We start from the raw sequence: 20,379 nt of genomic DNA, 5'->3' as shown, positions 1-20,379 counted from the left end.
GGGGGAACTTCTCAGAGGACCTGTTCCCAGGAGGGGGTTGAAGGAGACGTTCTCTGGCAGCTGCTGGTCCCTGCCTACTCTCCCTTTGGCCGTCAATTCACACAGGTGAGATTCAAAAAGGTGAGAGGCCAAAGCCCTCTGCTGCAGGGGGTCATGGTAGGACGCAGCTTTTAAGGAGATTTTCGGTGTTCACTCTTCTTATTTCTTTTCTTTCGTTGTCAGCCGGTATAATAACTGCATAATGAGCACCAAGCCCCACAGAACTCTCTAGGACATAATTTGTGTGTCGAGTGTATTCACTCTACAGCAGAAGTGGGGAACCTCAGGCCCTCCAAAGTCATTCTCTCATATATATATGTATTTCTATATCTTATTATGTAACAAAATTTCTATATCACTCAACTAATAAAAAACCTTATAGCGGTTTACAAAAAAAAGTTAAAACATCAAAATTATCCTTTGAAAAGAAGCTTGGCACATATTTGGAGACATTTAAAAGCTAAAGTCAACAATGCACACAAAAAAATGCACACAAAAAAAATACTTGTCCGTGTTCTTCTGCGTGCCTGGATATGTATACCTGCAAGGGCCTGTCTTTTCTTCAAAGCTCCGTAGATGTCTGTGTGCCCGTACGCAGCCCTTCGGAGGCTGCATAACTTGCAATGCGAAACTGCGGTGTCAGGATTTAATCTGTTCAAAGCCTCTTTTCCGTACACTCCCTTCCATTCCAAACTCCCAGGCCCAGGGCTTCACCCTTTGCATCTCAAATGCCAGGTGCTCCGAGGCAGAAATTCAAAACCTCTTTAATTTTTGATTTCGCGCAGCGGCTCTTTCTTCGGTCCACGAGCGCAGAAAGCAACGGGGAGGGTGGGCATTGCTTGTGTGGGCAGAGGCGGCATTGCTAATGAAGTCGGGAGAGAAGGCAGGGGTGCAACAGGCATACAGACAGCCCTGCTGGAACGGTTGAAGGAGCTGGGTATGTTTAGCCTGGGGAAGAGAAAGCTGGGAGGTGACGCGATAGCCATATTCAAATATCTAAAGGGCTGTCGCATTGGAAGATGGAGGAAGAGTGTTTCCTGCTGCTCCCTAGAGTGCAGGACCGGAACCAATGGATCCAAATCGCAAGAGAGTATTGACCACTCTTTTCTCCTGTGGTTTCCAGCAACTGGTATTCATAGTTGTCATTACTGATTGCATTTGTATCATACCATATATTTTCCCTTAAGGTTCTCTCTCCCGTAAATACTCTGTGAAGTAGGTTAGGCTGAGAGACAGTGGCTGGCCCAAGGTCACCCCCAGTGTGAGCTTCATTCGTGGCCGAGTGGGGGATTCGAACCCTGGTCTCTCCTAGTCCAACACCAGGCATGGGCAAACTCGGCCCTCCAGATGTTTTGGGACTACAACTCCCATCATCCCTAGCTAACAGGACCAGTGGTCAGGGATGATGGGAACTGTAGTCTCAAAACATCTGGAGGGCCGGGTCTGCCTATGCCTGCTCTAACCACTATACCGGCATGCACTGGCTCCAGCCATGGATTGGTCTAATCTTTTAAAGCCATCCAGTTTGGTGGCCATCGACTGCCCCCCCCCCACTGCTCCCCAGTTCAGAACATCACCCCCTTCTCACAAAGGCACATCTGTCCCCAGTGTATGCAGGGGACGCAGAATGGTTAGCACGGCATTTAAAATGAATCATGAAACCAAATCATGGAGCACAATTACACTTTTGGCTTGAGGCAGAAGAAGAGGAAAAAATCCTAAGCAACAAGAGGAGAAAGGAAGACTGAAAAGAACTGGCTATGTTTAGCCTCGCAAGCAGAAGGTTAAGGGAGAGAGGGAGGGGAAGTGTGGAAGGATGGAGAGATGGTCTGCTGACAGCCTTCAAACGGCTTCAGATTACATTTTTTTACAGCCTGCAAGTGGAGATCTGCACATTCGTGGATGTGGGGGCGGCTGTTTGTGTGTGTAATAGCGTCTCTCTGTGTCCTGTCTTCCCTCCCTCTCGCAGACGCCCCATTCACAGTACTTCTTATAAACTGCCTATACAAAACACACATACGCATTTCACCCCTCTCCCCCAGAATATTCTCAGACGCAGTCTAACAGCTGACCCCACTCTGTGCTGGGTTTTGCAGGGAAACAGGCAGAGAGCAGCCTAGGATTCTTTCGATAAGAGGCAATGCTCGGGGACAGATCTTGCACCTTTACAAGCTTAGATCCTCGGGAGTCGCTGGTCATTTGCCCTCTTGTCACAGAATGCAGGTCACAAAAACCATGTGTGTTTTCTTTTATTTAGGGAACGGTCTCTCAGTAAGTGAGCACAGGTTTGCTGTTTAAAAACAGACTCCCGGCACAATAACTGCTGCTGCAAAACGATAGCACAGCTCGCCATTAATTCTCCAATTGTTGCTGAATGCCAGGCCTGTGGAACTAACAGAAAACCAATTCCTTTCCCCCTCTGTTCCGCATCCAGAGAGAGATGCTGTTGCACACAAAAGGGCCCAGCTGCAATCCTTCATTGTAGCTGCTAGTCACGGGGGACCAGGTGCACGTTTGGGTTGTGTGTGTGGAACAATGGGACTTATTCCGCCCTGGGGCAAAGCATCTGGGTTCTGTGAGCATGGGAGAAGAGGGAGTCACCTGGCCGGACGGAATCAATTTGCGCATTAGTTTCAAATCAAGCAAGAGGCCTCTGCACCGCTGCAGAAAAAGGAACAGCCAGGAGGCAAAGGATGTTTCCAGGTTGACTGGCTCCTCTGGGGAGGGAAATTCTGCCGGGACTGCCGCTTTTCGAGAGAGCGTTGCTATTTCAAGAGGAATCCAGCTGCGGATGGCTCAGGCTCCGTGGGATACATCTGTGAATTGCTCAGGTGAGAACAGTAACAGCCTCTGATGCCCTATAGAAGGGATGGGATGGGGAGCCTGTGGCCTTCCAGGTGTACTCCAGCTCCCATCATCTCTGACCATTGGCCACACTGGCTGGGGTTGATGGGAGCTGGAGTTCAACAACTTGGAGGACCTGATCCATAGTGGATGAGGCCATCTCAAACAGGTGCTGGGATATCCTAAAGGACAGGTGAGGAACCTTCGGCCCTCCAATTGTTGTTGGACTGCAATTCCCACCAGCTAAAGCGAGTGTGGCCAATGGGAGATGATGGAAGTTGTCGTCCATCAACAGCTGGGGTGCTAAAGGATCCCTCCCTCTGTCCCAAACAGCCTTAAATTCATCAACCTCTAACCAGGGTTGAATAGCAGAAGGCTATTGCACTGAAGGTCCTGCCTGACGGTTTCCTTCTGGAGTTTCGGTCCACTGTAGGAAGTGTGTTGCTGGATTAGAGAGGGAGGCCTTGTGGTCTGAGTCAGCAGGGCTCCGTCTTTCCCTCTTTGTTTTCTTCCAAATCACTTCTCAAAAGTCAATTTTTTTCTATTAAGCCCTTTGCCTTCCCTCTGTAATCCTTTCTCCCAAACGAAACGTAGCTTAAGTGCATCTGAGCATTTAAGCGCACTGGTTGGTGGTAAGGCACGATGCTTTGCATGCAGAAGGGAGAAGCTGATGCACTCGGCTTCCACTTGTGGGCTTCCCATTGGTTGGCCACTGCAAGAACAGGATGCGGCCCCCTTTGGCCTGGTCTAGCTTTTCCTTGTACGGGGAGGCACATTTGGTGTTGTGAGTTAGGACATAACTGCAGAGCAGCAATGGGCAACCTCTGACCCTTCAGCTGTTGCTTGGCTACAACTCGCAGCAGCCGTGCTCCCTGGGGACTGAGGGTTGCAGTTTCCCCAGCCTGGATATAAAAGCTGGTTGCTGTGGAAAATCAAGCGGGTGCTTTCACTACACACAAGCAGGCCTGGCTGGTCTTTTCCTGGTCAGTTGGCAAACCACTTTAGAGGAGGGAACAGTGTTTCAAATTAGCCAGGCACATTTTGCACTTGACCAACGGCCAGGATGGCGCCTGACATCTTCACCATATGGAGGTGCAAGCCTGGGAATCCGTGGACTGTTTTCACACACTAATACCCCGTCCTGTAGAATTCTATCAGTTATCTGCACAATTGAAATGAATTTCAGGAACCAAAATTCTTTTCCTGTGCAGCCTGAGCCAAGGGCAGTGAACAATGTGATAGTGAATTGTTGTCGCTTCACATACCCCACCCCACTGCCCTGCTCACAGTTGTGAAGATATTCTTACATTGTGAATGGTTCATGGCACCATTAAGAAAAAGAGGTCGGAATAGGCTAATATATATGTGGACTGCCCCTGGGTCAAGGAACTTTTCTTCTTTTAAATTCTCAAAAGTTCTTAACCGAGCTCAAGATTGTCATCTGAACTAGCCAGATGTTCAACTGAGAATCCGCCAGTCCATCATTTGAAAAATAAGACTTTGGCGCCATGTTAAAAAGGAAAAGGGACCCCTGACCATTAGGTTCAGTCATGGCCGATTCTGGGGTTGCAGAGCTCATCTCGCTTTACTGGCCGAGGGAGCCGGCGTACAGCTTCCGGGTCATGTGGCCAGCATGACTAAGCCGCTTCTGGCAAACCAGAGCAGCGCACGGAAACGCCGCTGGAGCGGTACCTATTTATCTACTTGCACTTTGACGTGCTTTTGAACTGCTAGGTTGGCAGGAGCAGGGACCGAGCAATGGGAGCTCACACCGTCACGGGGATTCGAACCGCCGACCTTCTGATCGGCAAGCCCTAGGCTCTGTGGTTTAGACCACAGCGCCACCCACGTTGGTCCAAAGGAGACTGGCTAAAGGTGAATGTGAGGCCAGCACCTTACCTTGGGAGGCAGCAGTAGCAGCAGCAGGTACTGCCAGGCCTGCATGAGGCAAAGGCTCCTCTTCAGCACAGGGCGCTCAGTTCCCAGGCTGGCACTGCACACAGCAAGCACAAGAAAGGCCAGTGCAGTGCCTGCCTGCCCTCCCACTAGTCTGTCCATTCCCAGCAGCAAGGGCTGGTGGTCTGGCTGGGCTCCCTTGCCTGCTTGCTTGCTTACTCTGAGGTTGCCTCAGCTTCTGACAACCAGCACCCCGTGGGCAGCCCCAGAGGCACCATTCACCTGTGGAGCTTGTAGCCAGGGCCGCTGCAACAAACAGCAACGGGAGCTTGAGGATTCGAACCGCCGACCTTCTGATCGGCAAGTCCTAGGCTCTGTGGTTTAACCCACAGCACCACCCACGTCCCATCTTGCTTGCCCCCAAATGCCAACTAAACATTCCACTTTGGTGACTGTAACCTTGGTTTATTTATTTATGAGTTTCTAACCCTGGGAGGGAAATGTGGTGTCCATGAGCCCCCCCCCCCAATATATCAGGATAATGGTACTATTCACCAGCCACAGTCAAATCGTTTCTTTTTTTATTTCCAACAGAATTTCTTTATACAACAGTCCCCTGGGGGGGGGGGTCATCAGTTTTAAAAAAGAGCGCAAGGAAGGGAAGGGGCTTAGGAATCAATAGTACCACGGTGAGGTGACCGTTCCCACCACCACCACCCCCAAATCCTCTAGGGCCAGACTTTCCAGATTTCATTTGCGGTCTGTCCCATTTGTTTCTGTTTTGACCACCCCTAAACTGGACGCACCATAAGCAGGCTGGATCCAGACAAAAACATTTCTCCCCTAACGAGCTAAGAGGACACCGTCAAGGCAAGAAAATCCAAATAGAAAGCAGGTTGTCACAGGGTTATATCACAAACACAAAATTTAACCAGGTCCCAAGAAAGGGTGGTCAACTTAATTAAGTAACCATTGCTCCGAAAACCCAACTTGAACTACAAATGTTAAGAAATGATAATACTCATCAACATGTTCTGGAACACATTCCCTGCTGGTTTCTGAAGGTCAAGCAAGTGTTAGATAGATAGATAGATAGATAGATAGATAGATAGATAGAATATCTATCTATCTATCTATCTATCTATCTATCTATCACAGGAGCAGGCCAGGTTGGGTTTTTTTTTTATTTTATTTTTTTTAAAAACCCTGCTAAATTGGCAACCCCAAAGCCCAGGACTCCTATCCAAGTTTCCGTGCGCTGTAAATAATGCCGGCAGGAGGAGCCTCTGAGAACGCGCAGAGTGCCTTTCACAGCCTTCACTCTTTCTCACACACAGAGAGAGAAAGAGAGAAATTTATGTGGGATTTGATGGAGAGAGTATCCAGATCAGTAATCAAAACTCACACATAAATATATGGATTTGAAAGGCCGTTTCCACCCCTACCAACTTTCTTGGGTGTAAAGATCTACCGGGGGGGCGGGGGGGGGCTGTTTCGGCAGTTCAGGGAATGACCTCTTGGGAGAGGGCTTGCTCTGTGACAGCTCCCTGAATGGTTTGGGCCTCCCTTTGCACAGAGAGGTGTGTATATATGGCATTGTCGCTGCACAGCTTCTGCCGTATGCAGGAGCGGCACCTCTGGCCTTTAGCAGTTAAAGGTATTTCGTTTTGTTGGATTTCTACTTGGGAACAGTTTTGATTGTTAACTGCTTTATCTGTTTGTTTGTTTTTACAATTGTATTGCTGTAACCTGCCCCTGGGACCTTATTGAGGGTGGAGGATGGGTAAGAAATTGAATCAATCCATCAAAATTACTTGCAAGGTGGCCCTGCCCCATATATGCCCACTTGACAGCTCCAAATGTGCCACATAATGCTCATTCCACATTTGTATGAAGTCGGTATTTAAGTGTGCCAGCACCAATGCTTTGGAATTCTCTGCCTAGTAGCATCCAGGCAGGCACCTTATTGGCACCTGCTAAAAACGTTTTTGTTTAGGCAAGCCTACCCAGATGTGTAGAAATGCTGACCTTTAATCTGGTTTTATCTCATTGTTGATTTTCGATAATTTGTTTGAAAAGGTTTTTATTTTATTTTTTTGCTAAGCATTTTATTGTTTTCTTCTTTCTCTAAACTGCTTTTGAGGTTTTTTTTGTTTTTTTTTACAATCAAGCGGTATATAATTTTTTAATGAAAAAAATAAATAAGATGGTGTATTGCAGTACCTCTGGGCTGAGCAACAAACTGGCCTGACAGACGATGTAACACCCAGCTTTGGTTCTGCTATTTCCACCTCTCAGTGATTACAAATATCATTACTTGTTTGAGGGAAAATATTTTCCATACGTGTGTGTGTGTGTGTGTGTGTGTGTGTGTGTACACACACCCACACCCACACCCACACCCATACCATATATATTTTGTGCGTGTGCGTCTTAGACTAAGAGGTAAGAGTAAGAATAATTACCATGTTCAGACCTCAATCTAGAAGAAATTATTTGTGTAGAAATCTCAATAATTTCAGTAGTGCCTAAGGGTGACCATTTTTTATTTGGGGGGGGGGGGTTGGGGTAGAAAAACAGCTTCAAGGACTAGGGTATTAAAAACCAGGAAAAAGCCTGGTTTAAATGATTATTCATTAAAAGATTTAGGTATTTTACAAAAAATAGTATCTGGATATCATTGATCTTGTACACATTTCACACTGTGGTTCCACACCTTTTCGGGGGAGAAATTGTGCCGTAAAATTGCGCCAATCAAACCGGCTGCCACTTTCTCCAGATTAAAAAACTGGATGTCCCAGTTTTCCCCGGGACACTTGTGGGATATGTGAGTTTTGGCCCTATCAATAGGCAGCCCCCCCCCCCTTTTCACTTATTTAAGTGCTGAGGACTACTGGGCTGATTTTTCTCTGCTGCTTACTGTTTTAATCTGTATTTTTCATTTAATTACACTTCTTTTAATCATCATCATCATCATCATAACAACAACAACAATAATAATTTTATTATTTGTACCCAGCCACTTATCTGATTTTACTGCAGTGTCCCTTATGTGGATCAGTTAAGTTTTGGGTGTGGATTTTACTGTCTGTAAGCCGTTTTTATTGCAAAGTGGAGTCTTAAGCGCAATAAACAAAAACAAACATTGAAAAGGCTTGTTTAAAAAAATGCCGAATTGATTTTCAATTCAAGACACAGTGAGGGCCTTTAGGAACAGAGGAAGCCGGACCATGGGTTCATCTTAGCTTAGTGTTGTCCACACTGACTGGCAGCAGCTGCCTCTGACAGGGGCCCTACCTGGAGCTGCCAGGATTCGAACCTGAGACCTTCTGCATGCAAAGCAGATGCTCTCTCACTGAGTTATGGTCCTTCCTGGCTCATGTGGGCTTTCTCTTCAGATGGCTTTTAGAAAAGGACGAGGCACATTCTTGAAGGGGGTGGGGGTATAAGTCTATCAACAGCTGTCAGCTAGGATAGGTAATAGAGCCTCCATGTTCAGGAGCAGTTAGCATAAGCTGAGGGCAAGCAACATGAGAAGGCCCTTTCCTTTCCAGCCCTGCTTCCCATAAAGCATCTGGCTAGCCACTTTTTGGGACGCTGGATTAAGAAGAACGTGGGGTCTGGCCCAGCAGGGCTATTTTTTTCTTATATAGGTTCTTATTTTGGATTTATCAACACCTGCCTTTAGGGGCAAGTGCTGGCAGAACCTTTTGCACGCAAGGCAGATGTTATGCCACTGAGTTCATACCCTCCAACACCATGAAGCCAAAATCCAGGATGCCACCGGTTTTTTAAATCACGAGAACATGGCAGCCATTGGGGTTGCTGTGATCTTGCACACATTTTGCACTGTGGTTCCACACTTTTTCAGGGGAGAAACTGTGTCGCAAAATCGCGCCAACCAAAATGGCCGCCACTTTCTCGGCTTTTCCCAGGACACTTGTGGGATTTGTGAGTTTTGGCCCTATCCCCTAAAATAAAGGAAGATTCCAGTCCTCGTGGAAAGGCCTGGTTTTAAAAAAGACGCTGCCTTAGACTGAATCAGACCACTATCCATCTAGCTCAGTATTGTCAACACTGGCTTGCCGAAGCTCAAGCGTTTCAGGCAGGGAGTGATTTCTGGCCCTACCGAAAAATAAAATAAAACCAGGGTCTGTCTCCCATGAAAGGGAGGCCTCTCACTCCCCTCCCAGAAAAGCCAGGAGTTGTACCAAAAAGGAAAAGCGCCAGCGGGGAAGATAGGCCCGCGAGTTGCCATGACAACAGAGTGCCTCCACGACTTCCAGTCACAGCATCCCTTCCCCATCTGACAACATTCAGCAATTCAATTCAGAAGGAAATAAAGGAGAAGAAAAGGGAAACTGCGCTTGCTGAATAACTGCTTCCCGTAGTAGACTGATTGCTCTTGTTGGAGCAAGAGGAGGGGAAACAAAAGCTGAAGAATTGGGGAGGGGGGTTTCCCCTTCCGAACCCCCTCCCTGAATCTCCTCCGCTAGCAAGGGTGACAAAATGGCCGCCCAACTTTGCCACCTTGGTTTTGCTGAGGCTTTCCCTCGCCTCTCCAGCCCTCCTCCTTCCTTCCACTGTGGAGAAGTTGTTACCGTCACCAAACCTACCAAAGAAAATAAGGCGGGGGGACGCGACATTCAACTATATCTGGAGGAACACCTCCCCAGGAGCTGGGGCCGTGGAAAGAAGTTGGGGAGTGGGGTGAACCACACACAGACCTTCTCCCCAGATTTATTTATTTTTATATATAAATATCCCAAAGCAGTAGAAGAACACACACATACACACAAAAGGTTCCATGTCCAGCAAGAGCTGGCGATAAATGCAGCTGGAGAGAGACCCTAGTTCTGCTTTACACATAGTGCCCTGCACCCCAATACGGTCTGGACCCCTCAACCGAAAACTCCATTCCGGCTGCGGCCCTCCCTCAATGAGCTCCTTGCAACGGGGAGGTCCATCAGCAGAGAGGCCGGCTCCGGCTTCCTTTTCCAAAATATAGAGCCGGCGGTCGTTATTTCTGGGGCTGGGGGGTTTGGTGGTGGTGGTGGTGGTACGGCAGGCCCCCCTATCCGGTATGAGGCAGCAGAGTATCATTGTCCAAGGCAGCCAGGAAAAGGACAGTCTTGCAGCGTGAATTGGCTTCGGACATGGGAGTGGGGTGGGGGGCCCTCGGGCCTGGCATGGGTCCGTCCCACCCCGCCACACAGTCTTGGCACGTTAACTTCGTAGTCCAGGTGTGGTGGGCGTCCCCCACCCTGCAAAGGGTGTCTGTTAGAAACTCACCAGCGTATAAACCATACTGGAAAACAGGAATGTGAAGCGAGAAAGGAAGGAGAGAAGAAGCCGTCACCAAAGTCAGGAGTAAGACAGCAAAGATCACAGGTCCCCCCCCCCCCATAATAATAGTAGCTAAGAAGCAAGCTACGCATTAGGATTAATAAGGAGCAAAAATTACCAAGCGTTAATATCGAGATGTGGAAAATATGGATACAACAAGGAGAAGCAGGACTAAGATGCAGAGATATGCTCCAGAGATCCAGACCGTGGGGAGGCCCAAGAAATTAATAAATACAATTTGGACTATAATTTGATCTTTTTTATTTTAGTTTTTTAGTTTTTAACTGAAGTATTATGATTGGATATTTATTTGGATGTTTTTTATTGGAAAATCAATAAAAATGATTTTTTTTAAAAAAAGGATTTGTAAGGAGCATGGAGCTACCTCGACCCTTTCCCATTTAGTAACAACATCTGGAGGGTCACGGGTTCCAGACTTCTGGTGCGTTATTTTATTGATTCATCTGTAAACTGCTTTGAGACCATTTATGGTGAAAAGTGGTCCATATATACTAGAAATGAGTTTTTGAAAACTGTATTTCTTCTACACTGGGCTACTTCTTATACACAGCTGAACCAGTAACAACAACAATGCTTACAGTGACATAAAAATAATAGCAGATTTCTGCCTAAAAATTATTTTTAGTAGCCGTCTTGTCCTCTTCAGGTAGCTGCGGACATTGGAAGCAGTTTATTTCATCCCCAGTGGGGAAATTAGGCTTTTCTGAACTGTAAGTTAAAAGCTGGGGTGGAGCTTGTGGAAAAGGCTTTTGAAGTGCCGATTATCTGATGTATCCCTTCAAATGGACAAAGCAGCAACATCCATTTCTAAAATAGCAGCATTGTATAAGAACTCCTTTGGTGCTACCTTCTCATTTTAAGGATTTGCACGGAAACGGAGAGACAGGATCGCCTTTATTAAAGCCCAGTTAAATCTGCAGCCCCGTGGATCTCAAAGATTGTGCCCTCAAAGATTGTGTATAGAGGATCCTCTATACAGCAGATTGTTATTGCGCATAGTGAGTCTGCAGCAGCACCCAACCCCCCCTCAACTTCCCAAAGGAAACGCCTCTCTAAAATCAGAGCTGACCACACGAAACTCACCTGTACAGGTAATAGAAGAATGACACCAGGTAAAAGGCCAGTTTGCACCACGATTCTTTCTGACAGTAGTTTAAGATATCGGCATTCATGATGGAGACGGCGTCGTACATCACTTCTGAGCCATCTGCTGGGCGGTGGAAGTACCTGGAGGGCAGGGGGGGGGGAGGAAAGAGGTGAGTGAAAATGTCCAATCTCTCCCCTAAATTTCCATCTCGTGGAGGTGGTGGTTGTCTTAAAGAAGATCTGCTACATTTGAGCCAATTCATTGCTTAAATTCATTTACTGAAAACCTCTTGATAAGACATATGCAAAAAAGGTGTTCCCTGATCAGTCAGGCAAGGCATTATTTATTATTACAATTAACCCTGCCTTTCCTCCAAGGCTAGGGGTGAGAAACCTGTCACCTTGCGGGATTCTCAACTGTTGGCTATGCTGGCTGGAGCTGATGGAAGTTGGAGTCCAACAACTTGGAGGGCCCCAAAGTAGATTAATTGTGAGCTAGATGGATTAATAGTCTGTGTATACATCAGCTTCCTGTTTTCTCAGACCCAGAAACACGGTGCAGGTATGGTCTAATGATACAATTTAAATATTTCATTTCTGCTGGCAAAGGGCAATCTTCCTTCCCCTCCTGCTTCCTGCATCCCCCCTCCTGCACAAGTTTCTATAAGCATCAATTTCCTGGGCTGCAACTTCAAACCTACAGAGATGTACAGAAATAGACTATAATCTAACTATCCTTACAGGTTTGTCCCAGTGCAGGGAATGAGATGATCCCCTAAAGCTATTTATTTATGTTTTGCAAACAGGTCAAGTTTCACAGCTAACACAATTTAAAAACCTGTGTCAGGTTTTATGGTATGTGTGTGTGTATTTTTGTTTTTAATTTCATCCAAACTTCAGTTCAGCACCCAACACAATAAGTCCTGGGATCCAGGTGCTATATTTCAAAAAATGAATAAGCCAACTTTCCTTTCTTTTAACATAAGTTATATATCGGCAGGTATATAGAGACGCGGGTGGCACTGTGGGTTAAACCACAGAGCCTAGGGCTTGCTGATCAGAAGGTCGGCGGTTCAAATCCCCGCAACGGGGTGAGCTCCCGTTGCTCAGTCCCTGCTCCTGCCAACCTAGCAGTTCGAAAGCACAAAATGCAAGTAGATAAATAGGTACTGCTCTGGTGGAAAGGTAAACAGCGTTTCTGTGTGCTGCTCTGGTTTGCCAGAAGCGGCTCAGTCATGCTGGCTACATGACCCGGAAGCTGTACGCTGGCTCCCTCGGCCAGTAAAACGAGATGAGTGCCGCAACCCCAGAGTTGTCCGCGACTGGACCTAATGGTCAGGGGTCCCTTTACCTTTATATATCGGCTACAGTTTCCATTTGTAATTAATTGCAATTCATCTTGTGTTGTCTGAAACTGCCAAAACCGTGGCTATGGTTTGCTTGAAATAAGCCAGCTTCAAATTATGATCTCTGAAGCTGGCTTGTTTCAAACAAATCTAAGTTAAAAAATAACCACAGTTTACGGTTTGGATGTACAGTAACACTAAACTGTGGTTAATTGAAAACAGAAGTGAAAGATTTGAGTGTCTTCCTGGCGGCTGTAGAAATCGATTCTGGTGTCAAACTCCTTCCCAGTGCTGTAAACCAGGGACGACGAACCTCCAATATATTGTTGGCCTCCAATTCCCGTCTCCCCCAGCCAGGATGTCCAACGGTGAGGGCTGGAGGGAGTTGCAGTTTGACAACATGTGGAAGGCTACAATCTCCCTGTCGTGAACTGCAGCATGGAAGCACTGGGGTGTGTTTAGGCCGTGTTGGTGCTCAGCCTCACCTCCACAAGTGGTAGAAAAGCAGCGGGATATTAAGTCCCAAAGTCACCCATTCAGCTGCACAGAGAAACATCAGGCAGAAAAGGCCATGGATGGAATATTCGGGAACGACGAGCTGCAAGAGAAACCCTCTGGTCAAAAAGTGAGGCTATTTTGGGCACATACTGCACTCATTGCGACACACAGCAGATAAAAGGAAAAAACCTATTAAAAACAGCCTCCCCCAAAACCTGGTGTCCCACAAATGTTGTTGGAACTACAACTCCCATCTTCCCGAGCCTGTGGGCCAATTGTCCCCACCCTGCCCACCAGATTTAGACCCTAAAGACCTTCAAGCAGAGAAGTCCTTTGAACATAGAACTGGAAAGTAGGGCACCCAGTCACCCTTATTTTGCTACAGCTCTTCTGGAAAGATGGGTGGGTTGTTAAACCACTATGGGAATCGTAGCTCTAGGAAGGGTGTCCTAATAACTCTCAGCAGCCTTAACAAGCAACAGTTCCCGGGGTTCTTTGTGAGGAGGGTATAACTCTTAAAGGAGCATCTCCACCCTCATCATTCTGCCCAGACACTGAGGTCCAGCGCCAAGGGCCTTCTGGCGGTTCCCTCACTGCAAGAAGACAAGTTACAGGGAACCAGGCAGAGGGCCTTCTTGGTAGTGGCACCCACCCTGTGGAACACCCTCCCATCAGATGTCAAGGAGATAAACAACTATCTGACTTTTAGAAGACATCTGTTTAGGGAAGCTTTTTAATATTTGATGAATTACTGTATTTTAATATTTTGCTGGAAGCCGCCCAGAGTGGCTGGGGAAACCCAGCCAGATGGGCGGGGTACAAATAAATAAATAAATAAATAAATATTATTAATATTATCATTATTATGTGGTATCACAGTGCTTTAAATGGATGTAGGTGTGCCCTTGGTCTTGACAAGTGGGAACGGCATCTAAATGTTGCAGTACAGAGCCCTCCCTATTTTAGATTCCCAAGTCACTACATTCTATTCTCCTTCCATGTTTTTTTTCTTTTCCACCTCCCCCCCATCAGTCAGCATTCTGTAGCCACTGAATATACTCAGTCCTCACTGGACAGTTTTGGGGGGCTCACCACCCCTTTAGAGTATTCTTCTTAACTTTTTTTTTTTTTTGTAATCCTGCAAAGCTCCAGGTTCTTCCCACATGTCTGCTGATAACCCCCTTGTTGCATGGGTGGGGCAGTTTTCATAGAGTCACAGAATTGTACAGGTGAAACTCGAAAAATTAGAATATCATGGCAAAGTTCATTTAGTTCAGTAATTCAACTTAAAAGGTGAAACTAATATATGAGATAGACTCATGACATGCAAAGCGAGATATATCAAGCCTTTATTTGTTATAATTGTGATGATCATGGCGTACAGCTGACGAAAACCCCAAATTTCACCTTTTAAGTTGAATTACTGAAATAAACGAACTTTTACACGATATTCTAATTTTTCGAGTTTCACCTGTAGAGTTGGGACCACGAGGGTCATTTATGAGGACCCTGTGCAATGCAGGAATCTTCTGCACAGCGTTGGGCTCAAACCCACGACCCTTCGATCAAGAGTCCCATGCTCTACTGACTGAGCTATCCCAGTTTGGGATATGTAAACAGCAGCACACATACCAAAAACATCAGAAAGAGTGGGGAGAACGGTAAAGTAGGAGCAATTAGATACTCATCTGATTTGGCTTGTCAACTGACACCCTTGGGTGCCAGAGTTAAAGGTGCTCTGGAGGGTCATCCCAGAGTGTGGCAGGGGTGGGGGTAGAAATTTGACTCCGTTTGCATTTAAAGTTGAATTACACTAATTAATGCTTCCCAATATTTTGCGGCCCAAAACACAGCCTTAGAAATTTGCACCTCTCCAAGGTTTGCCATGAGGTTCTCTTAACAATGTGTAGAAAAATACCAACAGTGGTTCTCAAATTGGGCGCCCTCTGGCAGGCGGCAGGATTATTTGGGGGAGGGTGGCAGAGGGGCACTAGTGTGAATGACTACCAGACTTTGAAAAGCTGTTACCACTGAATCCAGCCCATCCATTTTGTTGAATTAATTAAACTAAAGAGTTTTAATCACATTTTGAATAGCTGCGCAATTAATTGTTATTGTTTTGGATTTTATTGTGTTATTATCTTCCTTAGTGGGTCGTGCAAACTGCTAGTCTGAATAATGCTTTTTATAGGGTAAGGTAAGGGGTGCTGAGGATAAGGGGTTGTTTTTGTGTGTGTGTGTGTGTATGTGTGAAAATAACATACAAAATGCATTATATTTCGGAAAATACAAACATTATAGAAAACATGCTTTGCAAAAACATGTAAAGTACCGGTAGGCAAAAGTGCAAAAAACATGTGCATATAAATGCATATATTAATGAAACTAACGTAGAAAAATGGGCTGTTTTAGGGAGAACTGCTTGCAAGAGCATAGATATATTGAGCAAAATGGCACTGAAAAATGTGTGTATTAGAAGAAAATTTGCACTAAACTTCTGGTGAATTTTCATGAAATTTGGGGGGGCGGGAGGGAATCACAAACTGATGTGGAAAGGTGGAGGACTGACCTTAACATCAGAAAGATGAGAAACCGAGAGAAACTGGAATTGACATGTTTGCCCATCAGGGAGATGAGAGTGTCATAGGGTTCTCAAAGGGAAAAGGTTAAATGAGGGTGAAAGATACCAGCAAACAAAGAAGCAAAAAGGCACTCACCTTTCTCAAGAGGCAACAGATGCGTTCAATGTTTTTCAACCTCTCTCTCTAAGTATAGAAATAAAAAAATGAAATTAACACTAGTCAAACTGCTAGGGGAGCAACTGGGTAAGATGGAGAGAGGAGGGGGAGGATATGGGGAGAGTCGATGGATCCTCAGGGATGTAACCAGAGAACATTAAATATCTCTGTAAGGATTTGTATAGGGGGAGGTTGGAGGGGGGGTTGAACAGCAACAGAATGTTGCAGCGCAAAGTCCTCCTATTGTGGATGCCAGCTAACCAGGCAGATCGGCCCGTTTCCTGGATACTCCATTCCGTTCCTCCTCCATTTCCATTCCCACCCCCCAACAGTCAGCATTCCACACCCAGTGAACCTGCTGATGAGTCCTTATTGGGCCGTGGGTCATTTCCTGTTCCCCATTCCTTTGGTCTCCCCCTCCCCAAAATGTTTTTGTGCTTCTGCTAAGATGGCCCTGCAAAAGCCTTCTGATGTGGGGAGCGGCCATAGTTCAGCAGCAGAACATCTGCTTTGCCTGCAGAAGGCCCTGGGTTCAACCCATGGAACTCTCCAAGTCAGGCGGCTGCCAGTCAGTGTCAACGAAACTGAGTTAGGTGGACCAGTGGTCTGACTCAGTATAACACAGCTTCCTGGGCTCCTTTTTAAACCAGCCCACCTAGAACCATGAGAAGGGGAATCTTCCTTTATTTTTAGGGGGTGGGCCATAACGCAGCGCCACAGCTTCTGCCTCACATGCAGAAGGTCGCAGGTTCAATTCCCGGCATCTCCAGGAGTACTTTTAATATGACCATTTTAGGTTGGTTTTATCCTTCCTTTTTATCTATTTTTAATCTTTGTTTTCCACAAGTTGCTTAGAGTTCATGGGGGGGGGGTAAAAAGTGACACACACACACACACACACACACACACACACACACACATATATACATACATATATATATATATATATATATATATATATATATATGTTGGTCTTACTCAGAGTAGACTCCTTTCACTAGGTCTACTGAGATTGGGGATACATATACAGTGGTACCTCGGGTAACAGACACTTCAGGTTACAGACTCTGCTAACCCAGAAGTAGTACCTTAGGTTAAGAACTTTGCTTCAGGATGAGAACAGAAATTGTGCTCCGGCAGCGTGGTGGGAGCGGGAGGCCCCATTAGCTAAAGTGGTACCTTTCAGGTTAAGAACGGACCTCCAGAAGGAATTAAGTTCTTAAACCGAGGTACCACTGTATACACACACACACACACACACACACAAACACACATTTATATCCCACCTTTTTTCTCCAAGGATCTCAAAGAGGGTTACGTGGGTCTTTTCCTCCTCATTGAATCCCCACAACAGCCCTGTAAGGTAGGCTAGGCTGCCAAGGTGACCATATGAGCTTCATGGATAAGTGGGAATCTGAACCCTGGTTTCCCAGGTCCTCGTCTGACACTCTGACCACAGGGATTATATTTTTCCGCTGCCTTTACTCCCAAAGGAATTTAGAACAACATACAACTATCCTTTTCACTTTCTAAATACAGTGGTACCTCGGGTTACAGATGCTTCAGGTTACAGACTCCGCTAGCCCAGAAATATTACCTCAGGTTAAGAACTTTGAGTCAGGATGAGAACAGAAATTGCACAGCAACGGCGTGGCAGCAGCAGGAGGCCCCATTAGCTAAAGTGGTACCTCAGGTTAAGAACAGTTTCAGCTTAAGAACGGACCTCCGGAACGAATTAAGTTCTTAACCCAAGGTACCACTGTACAACAAGCCCTAAAGCAACTAGCGAGAGAGAGAGACAGAGAGACAGAGAGACAGAGAGAGACAGAGAGAGGCTGACCAACATGCACAAAATATTTTTTTCAAACCAAAGCAGGCATTTTTAAAATAAAAAAAGAAGAAGAGAGTCGGATCCAGCTATTTATTCCTCGCCACTGCCGGAGCAAAAGATGCAAAGTTCTCCATGCTACATAGGAATCTGACAAGGCTGCTGACCCTCAAAGGCCTAATCCTGGCACCAGCACCGCAATCTGAACCGGAAGTGTGAACAGGCAGCCCATCGGGTTGCTTTTCTCAAAACGCAACACACCGTGTAATCCTCTGGGTGCGTGGGGAATAAATCTGTCAGCGAACAGGGATAATGAACCGTTCAAAAATCGCATTTATCCAGCGCTCTGTCCTTATCTGGTTTGCAGCCCCTTAATCCCAAAATTGTATTTTTTAACTAATTGGTGGTAATTATTTTGTAAGCCCTGGCGGCAGCCCTTCAAATCCTGACCTGCATCGTTTGGGAGGTCAAGAGCAGTGGCTCCACGCAGAGACAGCCTTTGGCACTGACCCATGAACCCTGCCTGAACCCCCTTTTCCGATCTAGCCAGCCAGTTCTGTTCCTGCCGTCTTGCACTTTGAAAGGGGCTCTGCCGAGACTGATAGTCGGGCCTTGCAGAGGCCTTTTCAAAAAGCCCTCTTGCGCAGGGTTTTGCAGGTGCCACCAATCAGCTCATTGCTAGTACCAGCAAACCCTTTCTAGGCCGAGCCATTGTTTTAGCTACCCCACAGCTGATTGTGGGGTGCTTTGCTGAGCCAGCTCTCAAATAGCGTACCTTCCAAATGTCAGGTAATTCACATGTGAGGGTCGTGGCCCCCATCCCAAAATATTGGCTGGGTGTCCCACTTGCCAAGCCCCGACAATCAGTTGAGGCACAAAAACTGAACCCGGTGTCATTGTGACGTCAGGAATGATTGGCAGTTGGCCGTCCCCACCCACCTGTCCAAATTAGCCCATGAGGCCATTTTGCCCACTTGCCAAAATCCCAATTTCCCTCCTCTTAGGCCACATGGTGAATCCCAAGAGAGATATGGGACGGGGGACGGGAAATTAGCCTTGGCCTGCGCCGTGAGATCCTCTTCTGGAGCTTGTGACACGTGGAAAGAAATTGAGGTCAAACAAAACTATTTATACTTGCAGGAGGGGAGGGGAGGGGGCAACCCAGAAGACGTGCCACCTTCCTGGCACCGTGTCAGCTCTCTCTCTCTCTCTTGTGTTTGAAAGTTATCAGGGACAGCCCAGGAGCTAACCTAATAGTTCCTTCCCTTGCTTCAAAACTTCCACTTTTCTTACCAAACTGTCCTTGATCTTGCACCTCCATTTCATAGAATTGTACAGTTGGAAGGGACCACAAGGATCCTTCAGTCCAACCCTCTGCTATGCAGGAATCTTTTGCCCAGTGTGGGCCTCGAACCCACAACCCTAAGATGAAGAGTCTTGAACTATCCTATGAAGTGGATAGCTCAGAGGATAGTGGACTTTACTCATATAATGCCGTCTCCTGGCCTGCTAGGAACCAGTGTCGGTGCCAATTAAACGAGGGCCAAAAATGGCCTGCAGAACCTTTGCACCAGGGATGGGGAGGGGCGGGGGCTGTGGCCTTCCAGATGCTGTTGCACTACGGCTCCCATCATTCCAGGCCACTGGACAAAGCTGGCTGGGGCCATGGGCGTAGCCAGGAATTTTGTTGGGGGGCAGAACCGACGTGATTGGTCAGTTAGTTAAGTATTTCTTTTGTTTTACTTGATGAGGGGCAGCTGCCCCCACTGGTGGAGGAAGAGAGGCGATCCCCGCCCCCAGAAAGCGCCCCCCGCCCCCTGGATGCGTGCCAGCAACGTTAAGTCAGCCTTGGGGAATGGTTTTCAGCCCCATGGGCCGCACTGCAACATTCTGGGGGCCACATGCCAATTGTGGTCGGGGCCAGAGGCAAAAAGCAATTAGGTGAAACAATGGATATAATTTTTACTTTTGTACAGTAGGCACGTTTCCCAGAGTTCCCATGGAAGAAAGATTCATTCATTTATTTTTTAAAGAGTTTCCCACCACTGTACCTCCACCGGCACTATACATTTAAAAAAGCACCATAACACTAGAACAATCATGGCTTCCCCCAAAGAATTATGGGAGCTGAAGCACGCTGAGAGTTGTTGGGAGGGCCCAATTCACCCCACAGAGCTACAACTCCCAGAGTTCCCTGGGAAGAAGGCTTCATTTTCAAACCACTGTGGAATGTGTAGCTCTGTGAGGGGAACAGGGGCCTCCTAACCACACTCTTCGTGAACTACAGTTCCCAGCATCCTCTGAGGGGGAAACATGACTTTTAAAGCTGCTGAGAGTAGTTAGGAGACCCCTGTTCCCCTCACACAGAGCTATATACAGTGGTACCTCAGGTTAAGTACTTAATTCGTTCCGGAGGTCCGTTCTTAACCTGAAACTGTTCTTAACCTGAAGCACCACTTTAGCTAATGGGGCCTCCTGCTGCTGCCGCGCCGCCAGAGAACGATATCTGTTCTCATCCTGAAGCAAAGTTCTTAACCCGAGGTACTATTTCTGGGTTAGCGGAGTCTGTAACCTGAAGCGTATGTAACCTGAGGTACCATTGTATTCCACAGTGGTTTAAAAACTAAGCCCTTTTCCCAGGGGACTCTGGGAACTGTAGCTCTGCGAGGGGAGGAAGCGTCTGCTCCTAACGACTCTCAGCACTTTTGACAAACAACACTTCCCAGGATCCTCTGGG

At 46.8% G+C, this 20,379-nt stretch overlaps 1 protein-coding gene across 1 annotated transcript in view; it reads right to left on the bottom strand.

Moving 5' to 3' along the window:
* Positions 1-5,985: 5,985 nt before the first annotated feature.
* Positions 5,986-20,379, bottom strand: part of CNIH2 (cornichon family AMPA receptor auxiliary protein 2) — a 48,481-nt gene continuing 34,087 nt past the window's right edge. The window contains exons 3-6 of the mRNA XM_080984906.1: positions 15,794-15,841; positions 13,064-13,176; positions 11,230-11,373; positions 5,986-10,087 (exon numbers count right to left, since the gene is read on the bottom strand). Coding sequence (XP_080841032.1) covers positions 10,060-10,087; positions 11,230-11,373; positions 13,064-13,176; positions 15,794-15,841 — 333 coding nt within the window. The 3' untranslated portion in view covers positions 5,986-10,059. The remainder of the gene's footprint in view (positions 10,088-11,229; positions 11,374-13,063; positions 13,177-15,793; positions 15,842-20,379) is intronic.

The sequence above is a fragment of the Podarcis pityusensis genome, assembly GCF_964106645.2.
Source record: "Podarcis pityusensis genome assembly, chromosome: 16".
NCBI lineage: Eukaryota > Metazoa > Chordata > Lepidosauria > Squamata > Lacertidae > Podarcis > Podarcis pityusensis.
Note: the sequence above shows the minus strand (reverse complement) of the source record. Positions and strands in the feature narration are given on the sequence as shown.